At 42.2% G+C, this 12,327-nt stretch overlaps 1 protein-coding gene across 1 annotated transcript in view; it reads right to left on the bottom strand.

The window, feature by feature from the left end:
• Positions 1–2,101: 2,101 nt before the first annotated feature.
• LOC134409442 (protein FAM169B-like) overlaps positions 2,102–12,327 on the bottom strand; it is a 77,918-nt gene continuing 67,692 nt past the window's right edge. Inside the window, exons 8-9 of the mRNA XM_063142165.1 lie at positions 5,039–5,097; positions 2,102–2,793 (exon numbers count right to left, since the gene is read on the bottom strand). Coding sequence (XP_062998235.1) covers positions 2,581–2,793; positions 5,039–5,097 — 272 coding nt within the window. The 3' untranslated portion in view covers positions 2,102–2,580. The remainder of the gene's footprint in view (positions 2,794–5,038; positions 5,098–12,327) is intronic.

The raw sequence follows: 12,327 nt of genomic DNA, 5'->3' as shown, positions 1-12,327 counted from the left end.
AGATGAGGAGAAGGTTTAGGAGGAAAAGTACAAACCCTTTGATAGTCAAAGCCTTGTGGAAGTAAACTGAATGTGATCAGTATATATCACAGACAAGCTTCCCATATATTTTTCTTAACTTTTTAGTAGATGTTTGATTCATTGGCACAACGATCTCTAGGGTACGGCTTCAAGTTGTTAAGCAGTGTGGTGGCACCATCTTGTGGCAGCAGCAAAACATAACTTAAGCACACACACATGCACACACAAATGAACGCCATGAACATGGACCAAAGCAGCACAGAGAAATCAACTACAGACAGATTAGTGAAACGTCAGTTGACTCTTCCTTTTCCTTAGAAAGACATTTCAGAATGTAACGTTCATGCGCACACACGCATAATAGTAGAGTCTGAGTGGGCAATGAGTGGCCAGGAAAAGGATTTTGGAGTTGTTGTAGATAGATCGATGGAAATGTTGATGCATTTCACACTGGCTGTGAAATAGGCAACATCCATGTTGGGATCTCTAGGAAAGGAATAAAAAATAAAGCTGCCACTATCATAATGCCTAATGGGGCACCCATACTTGAAATATTGTGTACAGTTCTAGTCACTGTGCCTCAAAAAAGTTATTGTACAGCAGTAAAAGGGCAACCAAAAATGATCTAGAAGATGGCGCAACATTTGGGACTGTTTAGTCTAGAAAAATTGTGAATAAAGATAGAGGTGCACAAAATTATGCATGGTGCGGAGAATGTGGACAAGGAGGCATTTTTCTCCTTCTTCCATAATACTAGAACCCGGGGTCATCCCATGAAGCTGATTGGTGAGTGATTCAGGACAGATCAAAGGGAGGCCTTCTTCACACGGTGCATAGTTAAACCATGGAATTCACTGCCACAAGTTGTAGTGATGGCCACCAATTTGGATGGCTTTAAAAGGGGGTTGGATAAATTCCTGGAGGAGGAGGCTATCAATGGCTACTAGCCCTGATGGTTGTGTGCTATCCCCAGTATTCGAGGCAGTAAGCCTGTGTGCACCAGTTGCTGGGGAACATGGGAGGGAGGGTGCTGTTGCACCATGTCCTGCTTGTTCATCCCTGGTTGATGGCTGGTTGGCCACTGTGTGAACAGAGTGCTGGACTAGATGGACCCTTGGTCTGATACAGCATCAGGGCACTTCTTATATTCTTATAGCTGTCCAGCATCAATAAGGGATGCTGTAAGAGTGGATTTCCTGCATTAGTGGGGGGTTGATCTAGATGACCTTTGAGATCTCCTCCAACTCTTATGATTTTCTGAAGCAAGAAACAAACGTTGTCTTTAGGTGACATGCATGTGTCATACCAGAAGAGACATTCTTAGAAAAGGCTTTTCTTCTAGACTAGGAATAGACTAGTAACCTCCAGTATCAGAGGCAGTATGCCTCTTGAAAACCACCCAGAGAGCTTCGGCTATGGGCAGTATATAATTGTAATAAATAAATAAATAAATAAATAAATAAATAAATAAATAAAACAAGCGGGAGGGTGCTATTGCACTCAAGTCCTACTCGTCCGCTTCCCATAGGTATCTGGTTGGCCACTGTCTAGTTCAGCATGCTGAACTAGATAGGCCTTCTTGACTGTTCTTACATTTTTATTGAATACTGTTGGAAGTTAAAAGGATAATTAGCGAAATAAGAGATTCCAGGTCACAGGAAGCAATAGCTCGACTCTAATTTGCATGAGTCAGGCCACCGCGGGGAACTGTTTCCGGTTCTGGGTACCACATTTGAAGACGGGCATTGGCAAACCGGAGCATGACGTCCAGAGAAGCGTGACCAAGATGGTGATGGACCTGGAAACCAAGTCCTAGGAGGAGTGGTTGAAAAAGCTGGGTAAGATTGCAGGAAGGAGACATGATAGCAGTCTTTGAATATCTGAAGGGCTGCCAGATGGAAGAAGGGCTTCCAGAGAACAGGAGTCAAACTAATGGTTGAAAAATTTAGGGAAGAAGATTTCAGCTAAACATTAAGAGAAACTTGCTACCAGTGAGGTTGTTCCTCAGTGGGATGGATTGCCTTGGGAGGTAGGAGGTTCTCCTTTGCTGGAGATATTTAAGCAGACACTGGATGCCCACCTGCCAAGGATGCTGTAGCTGCATCCTGTATTGCAGAGCCTGCACTGAACAATCGGCTGTGTGTTGACCTCCAAGATCCCTTCCAATTCTATGATTTAAATTATGCAGAATGACAAATAAACTGTTCTCTGGAATTTCACAGGAACAGAGGAAGAGAACTTGGTTTAAAAACATTTTTGATAGTAGCATCATGACCATCATTTTCAGAAGAAGCATATATATAGCAAAGTGCAGTAGTGCACATCATACGAAGTGTGCAAAGTACTTCGTATATATATTAGCTTAATAATCCTTACAACAGGCCTGTAAAGCAGACCATTGTTATGAGGTCCACGTAGCAGTCTCAAGGCTGAGAGCACAGACCATCTCAATAAGTCCATAGCTATGGGTAGATTTGAACCAGGGGCATTCTAATTCAAAGCTATTATGCCATGTTAGTTCACATCGTGGTCTCGTTTTGCTTCTCTTATGCCCTAAAGTTAGGGCATTGCTCTAACGTGCTTAGGAACTCTGCCTTCAACTGGTTCCTCTCTGCCGGCTCTTTTCTTTGATTCCTTACGTTGCTGTACTTCAGCTTTACGTTGAATGTGTTCTTCAGCATTAGGCTGTAGGTCAAAAACCTCTTCTGGATCATCATGAAATACCTTCACTTCATCTGGGGATGCCTTAATATCAGGAACGTGGCTAACCCTCTGAAATCAAACAGACAGAAATCCCTATGTTAAAAGTATTGTACAGTCCTGCTGAAGAATATCTAGTTTGTGGTCAGTTTACACACTTTCGACAACCCGGTCTTGTGGTCTGAAGGCACAGGATGAAGCCACCTTGCTGAAGCAAAGCAGGTTTGGATCTGGTCAGTGCCTGGACGGGAGACCTCTTGGGAACTCCGTGTGTGCCACCTTGAGTTTCATGATGGAATAAAGGTAGCATATAATTGTTCTAAGTACTTATCTGGACGGAGATAGCCTAGCTACAGCTATCCATGTTCTGATAACCTCTCGTTTGGATTACTGCAATGCGTTATACATGGGGCTGCCATTGAAAATGGTCTGGAAACTTCAACTGATACAAAACAGGGCAGCACGTTTACTAACAGGGACTGGCCAATGAGACCACATCACGCCAGTCCTTTTCCAGCTTCATTGGCTGCCAGTCCAGGTCCGGGCCCGATTCAAAGTGCTGGTATTAACATTTAAAGCCCTAAACGGCTTGGGGCCAGACTATCTGAAGGAACGCCTCCTCCCATATGTACCTGCCCAGACACAAAGGTCATCCTCAGGGGTCCTTCTCCGCCAGCCTCTGCCAAAGGAAGTGAGGCAGGTGGCTACCAGGAGGAGGGCCTTCTCTGCTGTGGCACCCCGGCTGTGGAATGAGCTCCCTAAGGAGGTTCGTTTGGCACCTACATTATAAGCCTTTAGACGCCAGGTGAAGACCTTTTTATTCTCCCAGCATTTTAACCGTCTATAAATAAATGTTAACTTGGTGTTTTAAATTTGTAATTTTGCATTGCTGCTGTTTTGATCTGGTTGAGCTTTTATATTGTATTTTATATTATGGTTTTATACTGTTGTTTTATACTTTGAATGGTTTTAATTTTTGTGAACCAACCAGAGAGCTCTGGCTATTGGGTGGTATAGAAATGCAATCAATAAATAAAGAAAGAAAGAAAGAAAGAACAGAGCCGAGAACAAGAGGTTGCCAGGACATCTGAAGCCTGAATGCACGCAGAAACCCAAAAGAGCTCACTTTCCCTGGCCGTAGGTCAGGTGTGTGGGACCTCCAACCTGCAAAGCATCCTTGGGTTCTTCCAGGGGGTGGGGCTTTGCTTCTTTGAGCAGAAGGGGAGGGGCTTCCCACAGCCTGGGGCACCTTCACAGATTCAGCCAGCTCTGGAAGGGGCAGCCCAACGAGGACAGAAAGAGGTGTGTGGAGGAGGAGGTGGCTTACTCTGGACAGGTCTAGGAAGGGCGGCTCCTCCCAGTGTTGGCTGAGGCCTTCTTCATCTGCCTCTCACCACCCCAAATACGCAAAGGAGGTGGCCAACTCAACCAGTGCTGCAAGAAATCGCCTTTTCCAATGCTGGCCAAGCTCTTTTCTCTGTGGCTGTTCTCTGAGAAGCTCTGTGTCTCTCCCAGCACGGAAAAAGGCAAAACGGCCCAAGAGTGTGGATGATGATGTCAGCGGGCAGCACCACGGCCACTAACGTTGTCTGCAGAAGGCACCATGGGTCTGCGATTCCGCCCCTCCACTCTTATACACCTTGCTATAGGTTCATGGCTCAAGCTACAGAGACCCCCCCCCCCAACATTCAGGTAACCAAGTCATCTCACCTGTGGCAAGTCTCACTGAGTTGATTACATGTAAACTGGATAGCATGCTGTAGCTTTTAGATTTTACCCTACCCAGGTGAAACAATAGGAGCTCACTTTGAAACGGCCACTGATATATGTCCTTAGTGGATGTGATGATCAAATAAAAAGGGATGCAAGCAACAGCCGCTCTTTAGAGATCCAATAACCATTTGCTAGCGATTTCGGCTCCCTAGGTTCCTTGGTGGAGAACTGCCTTTGACATCAAACAAAGCACTGCAGGAAAAGGGACAGTCTGCTCTGAAAGTGCTATGCAAATTACAAATTGGGTCCTAGCATTTAATTAATAGTAGAGGAAAAACAGCATTCATAGCATTGGGTGGACTTCAGAGAATCATGAACAATATTCACCTATTGTTCATGTGTCTCAATAATAAAAAAGATAGGTTTTTAATTATAATAGCCCAATTATAACAGTCCTTCCTCAACCAAGTTTTCACTAATTAGTCATACAAATCAGCTCTAATACTTGGCAACAAACTCCTCTGTTCAGACCTCCTGCTCAAATCATCAGGACCACCGTGGTTAAGGAAAGCGAGATTATAAAGTGACTAATGCATCCATGTACCTTACTCATCTGCCCTTCATCATCTCGAATATTCTTCACTTGGCAGCTCAAATTCACATCTAGAGTAGTATAATACATTTCCCAAGGGAAAAATCAAAAATGAAAGAATGTCAGTAGCTCTTCCAGGGCAGCAGGTATTTTGTTTTATTGTATTTTCTTTCTTTTTTTTTTAAAAAAAAGGTGCACTGCAAGTTCCTTACATGCAATGACAATCCCATCCCATCACCCAATTCTGATGACCGAGCCATTTCGTTACATGTAAGGCTGCCAATGAGTTAAGCGTTCTCGGTTAATTAACTTCCAAGTAATTTATTGCAGCTTTAGAGCACAGGTATTGACTGAAATAATGACGCCGTTCATGATGGTGAATGCTGTCATTGTTTGACCTTCAGGTGACGCAGGCAACTACCTTCTCCCTTATGAACCTTCCTGATCTTTAAGATCCTCCATGAAAGTCTTTCTCTGCGTGCTTTCACCTTCAGAGAAGGTGGGTGATGATTGGGGGGGGGGGGAGGGAGACAAGATTTTCATCAGGGACACCCCACATTTGCAATACACTCCCCAGAAAGATGATGATGATGATGATGATGATGATGATGATGATGATGATGATGATTAATTTATATAGCACCATCAATGTACATGGTGCTGTACAGAGTAAAACAGTAAATAGCAAGACTCTGCCGCATAGGCTTACAATCTAATAAAATCATAGTAAAACAATAAGGAGGGGAAGAGAATGCAAACAGGCACAGGGTAGGGTAAGCAGGCACAGGGTAGGGAAAAACTAACAGTATAAAGTCTGCACAACATCAAGTTTTAAAAGCTTTAGGAAAAAGAAAAGTTTTTAGTTGAGCTTTAAAAGCTGCGATTGAACTTGTAGTTCTCAAATGTTCTGGAAGAGCGTTCCAGGCATAAGGGGCAGCAGAAGAAAATGGACGGAGCCGAGCAAGGGAAGTAGAGGCCCTTGGGCAGGCGAGAAACATGAGGCTCAACTTCTGCAATGCAGAACTTCGAGGCTCGACTTCTGCAATGCGCTCCTTTGTACCTAGTCCGGAAACTTCAACTAGTTCAAAATATGGCAGCCAGGTTGGTCATTGGCACACCTGGGGGGGGGGCATATTACACCAACTTTAAAATCACTTCACTGGCTGCCAATTAGTTTTTGGGTGAAGTATAAAGTGTTGGTTATCATCTTTAAAACCCTACATGGTTTGGGTCCAGGTTACCTGCGGGATCGCCTTCTCCCGTACAATCCGCTGCCCCCACACACACTTAGGTCCTCTGGGAAGGATTTATTCCAGTCAGCCAAAACTAGGCTGACAACTGTTACCCAGAGGACCTTCTCTGCTGCCACTCCCAGATTGTGGAATGGCCTGCCGGGAGAGATTTGCCAACTTAACAGTCTTGCCAAGCTTAAGAAAGCCATAAAGACTGATCTTTTCTGGCAGATCTACCCAGATTTTTTTTTAACATGTCCAATTGTTTGTTTATTTATTTATTTATTTATTTATTACATTTTTATACCACCCAATAGCCGAAGCTCTCTGGGCGGTTCACAAAAATTAAAACCATAATAAAACAACCATTAATTAAATTAAAATTAATTAATTAAAATTAATTAAAACAACCATTTAATATTGTATCAGTTTTATGTGTTTTTTAATCAGTTTTATGCATTTTGTGGTGATTTCACCTCCTCAATCCAGAGGGAGAGGCAGGTAAGAAATAAATGTTCTATTCTATTCCATTCCATTCTATTTCTTTTAATTGATCGATATTGTATCAGGTTTGTGTCTTTACTGTAAAACACTTTGGATATTTGTTCTGAAGTAGAAAAGCAGCAAATCACTGCTTAAAACAAGTCAAAATAAACAAACCCCTTAAAACAAACTTTACATTTACTTCAAAAGGCCATTATATTCACAAACTAATCTTATCTACCCTTGCTTGGCAACAGCTAAAGTGCTCTCTCTCCTGCAAGCTAAGAAGGCCAGGTGCTCCTCAAACTAAATGCATTTGGTCATTCGTTTCATTTCTATGCTGCCCAATAGACAAAGCTCTCTGGGCATTTCACAGAGGTTAAAACGCGATATACATCATAAAAATATCATATAAAATCTTTAATATACAAAATTTAAAAATAACTTGAAACAGCTAAAATAGTTACAATAAAACCCAATAAAACAACTGATATTAAAGCTTCATCATATACCATGAAATGTCTGGGAGAAGGGGAAAGTCTAAACCTCGCACTGAAAAGATGACAATTTTGGCCCCAGGCAGACCTCAGTGGGAACAACATTCCACAATGGGGGGGGGGGCAACACTGAGAAGGCCCTGTCCCTTGTTGTCATCCTCCAAACCTCCCTTGAAGAAGGGCCTCAGATGTTGACCATAGTGCCTGGGTAGTTCAAATTGGGAGAGGCACTCCATCGAGTTTTGCTGTCCCAATTCATGTAAGCCTTTATAAGTTTATTATTTATTTATTTTATTACATTTACATACCGCCCCACAGCCGAAGCTCTCCGGGCGGTTTACAACAATTAAAAATGTTAAACATGAAAAGAATACAAAATTTAAAAACCATCAAAAACATAAAAAACAGTATAAAAACAACAGTATCCATTTAAAAATCCATTTAAAAATCTCTGTAAGCCTCTTCCTGAACTGTAGTGTTACTTTGCTTTTGAGTTTAACTTCGTCTGAACATTCTTCCCTTTACAAACTGCATTCTGTTAATAAACCAAACTGTTGCCTGGTTACCAGTCTGCCTCATATATCTTTGTCAGCCATTTGGCGGTTTTCCCGGACACACACTGAGGTCCCTCTGATCACTTGCTACCTGGGATCCTTCAACTGGAGGTGGCAAAGATGAAATCTGGAACCTGCTTCATGCAAAGCATGTCCTCTGTCCTGGAGTTGGAGCCCTTCCCCCTTTGCCGTACGAGTCAGAGAAGATCACTCTTTAAGGATGCTGTATAAGGGTTCATGGGAGGCCCCTTCCCAACTCCAGACAAGTTCTTCATACCGAGGCTGGGCTCAGAATTTCATCCCAAGTTTCTCTGCTGCACTGGGAGAGGGGCCCTCCCAAAAGTCAAGAGAGATAGACATTTGGTGGTCAATTACTTTCAAGGTGATCAGAGAGTTTCCCCCTCTTTTAAAAAAACCAAGAACCTTCTCTGCCTTTCCAAGTAGCAGCTTACGTTTTAATTTGTTAAACTAACTGCTAACGCCTTGGAAAGCTGGAGCATGTTCAGAGGAGGGCAACAAGAATGATCAGGGGTCTGGAAACAAAGCCCTATGAAGAGAGACTGAAAGAACTGGGCAGGTTTAGCCTGGAGAAGAGAAGATTGAGGGGAGACATGATAGCACACTTCAGGGACTTGAAAGGTGGTGACACAGAGGAGGGCCAGGATCTCGTCTCGATCCTCCTAGAGTACAGGACACGGAATAATGGGCTCAAGTTACAGGAAGCCAGATTCCGGCTGGACATCCGGAAAAATTTCCTGGCTGTTAGAGCAGTATGACAATGGAACCAATGACCTAGGGAGATTGTGGGCTCTCCCACCCTAGAGGCCTTCAAGAGGCAGCTGGACAGCCATCTGTCAAGGATGCTTTAAGGTAGATTCCTGGAACGCTCTTCCAGAACATTTGAGAACTACAAGTTCAACTGCAGCTTTTAAAGCTCAGCTAAAAACTTTTCTTTTTCCTAAAGCTTTTAAAACTTGATTTTGTTCTGACTTTATACTGTTAGTTTTACTCTACCCTGTGCCTGTTTGCTTTCTCTTCCCCTCCTTATTGTTTTATTATGGTTTTATTAGAATGTAAGCCTATGCGGCAGGGTCTCACTATTTACTGTTTTACTCTGTACATCACCATGTACATTGATGGTGCTATATAAATAAATAAATTAATTAATAATAATAATAATAATGGCCTTGTAGGCCCCTTCCAATTCTATGGTTCTATGATTCTATGGAAACAACTCTACATGATGACGTAGTGCCATCTCCTAGGGCATTCCTGGAGGGAAATAAGATGGCTGCCCCCAAAGGGCTTTCTGGGAAACACAGCTCCAGTGAAGATTGGGGCAAGGGATTGTGGGTTGGGGGAGAACAGTGACTGTCCCTTCTTCACACCATTTAGAAACATATCTATAAATCCGCCACCAGGATAAGGTGGTGCGTTTAAAAAATACGATATTAGAAGCTGGGCCTGCAAAAAATAATAATAATGCTGCTGTACATCCTCGCCTCCAAACAGGAATGCTCCTATTCAGGGATCTTGCTAGTCAGCTTTCTTCCAGGATACTATGTTAGCATGTTTGCTTGCTAAGCACAGTCATTTGAAAACAGTTCATTACTACTTTGATTTTAGCCCAGAGTGGTATTTTATCCATTCCAAATGTTCAATTATATTTGTTTTGATTTACCCATTATGCTACTAATTACTTTCATAAAACTGCCTTTCTAAAAATGGAAGATCTTCTGTAGAAAAAACACAGCAGTGGAAAATGTCTCTCCTCCATCCCTTGAACAGCACTAACCCTTTTCTCTCTTGGATTGCATGAAAGGAAATAACATTTCTATTTTCTGCAAGCAGAAAGAAATTTGATACAGAGTTAATATTAACGGTGCATTATTGTATTGTATAACTATTGTATATTACTGTAAAGCTGTGCATTATGGAATAAGCAGTGGATCATAACCACAAACTCGCCCATTCTTGTGCATAAGGCTCCAATCTCATACACACTTATGTGGAGCAAGCCTCATTACCTACACAGGGCCTTAATTTTAAGTAAACGTGTTTAGGATTACACTGTAAGACTAGCACTCGCCGTACTATTTCTAGCATGCAATTCTGGAAATTGGGCACTAGGTGCAGCTAGAGCTGCAACATGCAAAACAACATTTAGGCTTGCAGATGGAGGAGGCTTTTGGGGACATACCATTTACACTGGAGTCCCTCTAACATGACATAAAGAATATAACTCAGCCCTCATGATATGCAACCAAGTTGTGGGTTTTTGATCACAGTAGTGGTAGCACAGGTCTCATCTGAGGTGAAGCTCAGCTAAGAGCAAGCCCCGTCCAACAAGGAGAATGTAAGAATTTCTCTGCACTGCACATCTTAGTAAAGATGTCCAGATAAGTTCCAGCCAGGGCTGGGCAGAGGGGGGGGGCAGTGGGGGCCACTTGGCATGGGCCTACGATTTTGAGGGGGGTTATTCGGAGTCCCCCTGGTAGAGGCAACGGGGGACCCTTTGGTAAAGATTTGTTACAAAGTAGCTCTCCTCTTCAACATAATTGACTTCATTATCAATGACCTTTCACGTCGCTTTTCTGCAATCGGGGACATTCGTGGACTTTTTGATTTTTTTGTGGCACTTTAAGCAGTTAGATGAGAATGAGTTGTCACAAAAAGCTAATCAGTTTCAGCTGTGATACCCAAGTCATTTTTCAACTGACATTCAGAGTGAAGTGCTTCTTCTTAAAAAAAAAAAAAAAATTTGATGTGAATTTCAAACTCGATGCTGTTTCACCGAAAGAAATTTATGGTCAAATATTGAACTTGAGATTGGGCAATATTTTCCCAAATGTCCTCATTGCGTTGTGCATTTTTCTGTCACTGCCAGCAACAGTGGCCTCTAATGAGAGGAGTTTCAGTGTCCTAAAACGAATCAAGTCATACTTTCGGTCTGCAATGGTGCAAGAACGTTTGAATGGATTTTCTCTTCTCCCAGGCATTTAACACCGTTTAACAACGCTAAGTTTGTTTTTTAACAGACCCCCAGAACTGTTGTTTTTAAATGGATACTGTTGTTTTTATACTGTTGTTTATATGTTTTTAAATTTTTTATACTTTCAATGTTAACTGTTTTAACTTTTGTAAACCGCCCAGAGAGCTTCAGCTATGAGGCTATATATAAATGTAACAAATAAATAAAATAAAAATTAGCAGTTTTGAACATTAACATTGACAAGGCAAAGTTGCATGATTTTTCTGTTGTTGATTATGAATTTGCCCAAAGAAAAGCACGTAAAGCATTTCTGAATGTGAAGAAGTGATGTCTTATATACATCTTGAATAAAAGTGCTTGCCATTACCTTTTTTATAAATTGTTCTAGTTTAGGGTGACCATATGAAAAGGAAGACAGGGCTCCTGTATCTTTAACAGTTGCATAGAAAAGGGAATTTCAGCTGGTGTCATTTGTATATATGGGGAACCTGGTGAAATTTTCTCTTCATCACAACAGTTAAAGCTGCAGGAGCTCTACTGCAGCTCTACTGTGACTAGATTTAAAAGGGAGCAGGGTTCCTGCAACTTTAACTGCTGTGATGAAGAGGAAATTTCACCTGGTTCTCCATATATACAAATGACACCTGCTGAAATTCCCTTTTCAATACAACTGTTAAAGATACAGGAGCCCTGTCCTCCTTTTCATATGGTCACCCTATTCTAGTTCATATGTATTTAGAACTGATTAAAAAATACTTAATGAGCAGTTTGAAATGGGGCCTACATTTCCCATCTGGCCCGGGCCTATTACCAGCTTTGCCCGGCCCTGGTTCCAGCCCCGTTCAACATTATTTTTAGTCCCTTTGGAGTGGCTCAGGAGAACAAATGCTGCCTTGCCCCCAGCAAGAAAAAGGGATTTTGGTTTGTTTGTTTTATTGCTTTAACTACAACCGATTTTGTTAGCCACCCGAAGGCGTCAAATGAAATGAGCCAGCAGGATCTAAATCCTGAAAAAAGGAGCATAAACGTATTAAGCACGAGTCATCCCATGCTTGTCTTTCTGACACTGTGACGATGCCTGCGTCCAGCTCTGAAATTGCTTTGCGAATCAAAGGAAACACGGTGTAAAGGGAGATGATCCATTAATTGCCCACTTCAGAAATACAAGCCTAATGGGCTGAAATGTATTACCTGAATCGTCTCCCTCATGCTGAAAACAGGGAAGAAAATAAAGATACTGCCTGGATGCAGCCTCTGTATTTATTTATTTAAATAATGATAATGATGTTGATGATGCAGAGGCTGCATCTAATGAGGATGAGGGTGATGGTACGGGGGCTACATTTATTTTATTTATTTATTATTGCATTTATATCCCGCCTTTTTTCCTCCAAGAAACCCAAGGCGGCGTACATAATCCTCCTCTTCTCCATTTTATCCTCATAACAACAACCCTGTGAGGTAGGTTGGGCTGAGAGTCTGTGACTGGCCCAAAGTCACCCAGTGGGTTTCCATGGCCAAGTGGGGACAAGAACCCGGATCT

This window comes from Elgaria multicarinata, chromosome 16 (genome assembly GCF_023053635.1).
Source record: "Elgaria multicarinata webbii isolate HBS135686 ecotype San Diego chromosome 16, rElgMul1.1.pri, whole genome shotgun sequence".
Lineage (NCBI taxonomy): Eukaryota > Metazoa > Chordata > Lepidosauria > Squamata > Anguidae > Elgaria > Elgaria multicarinata.
This window is presented reverse-complemented; position numbering and strand designations above follow the sequence as displayed.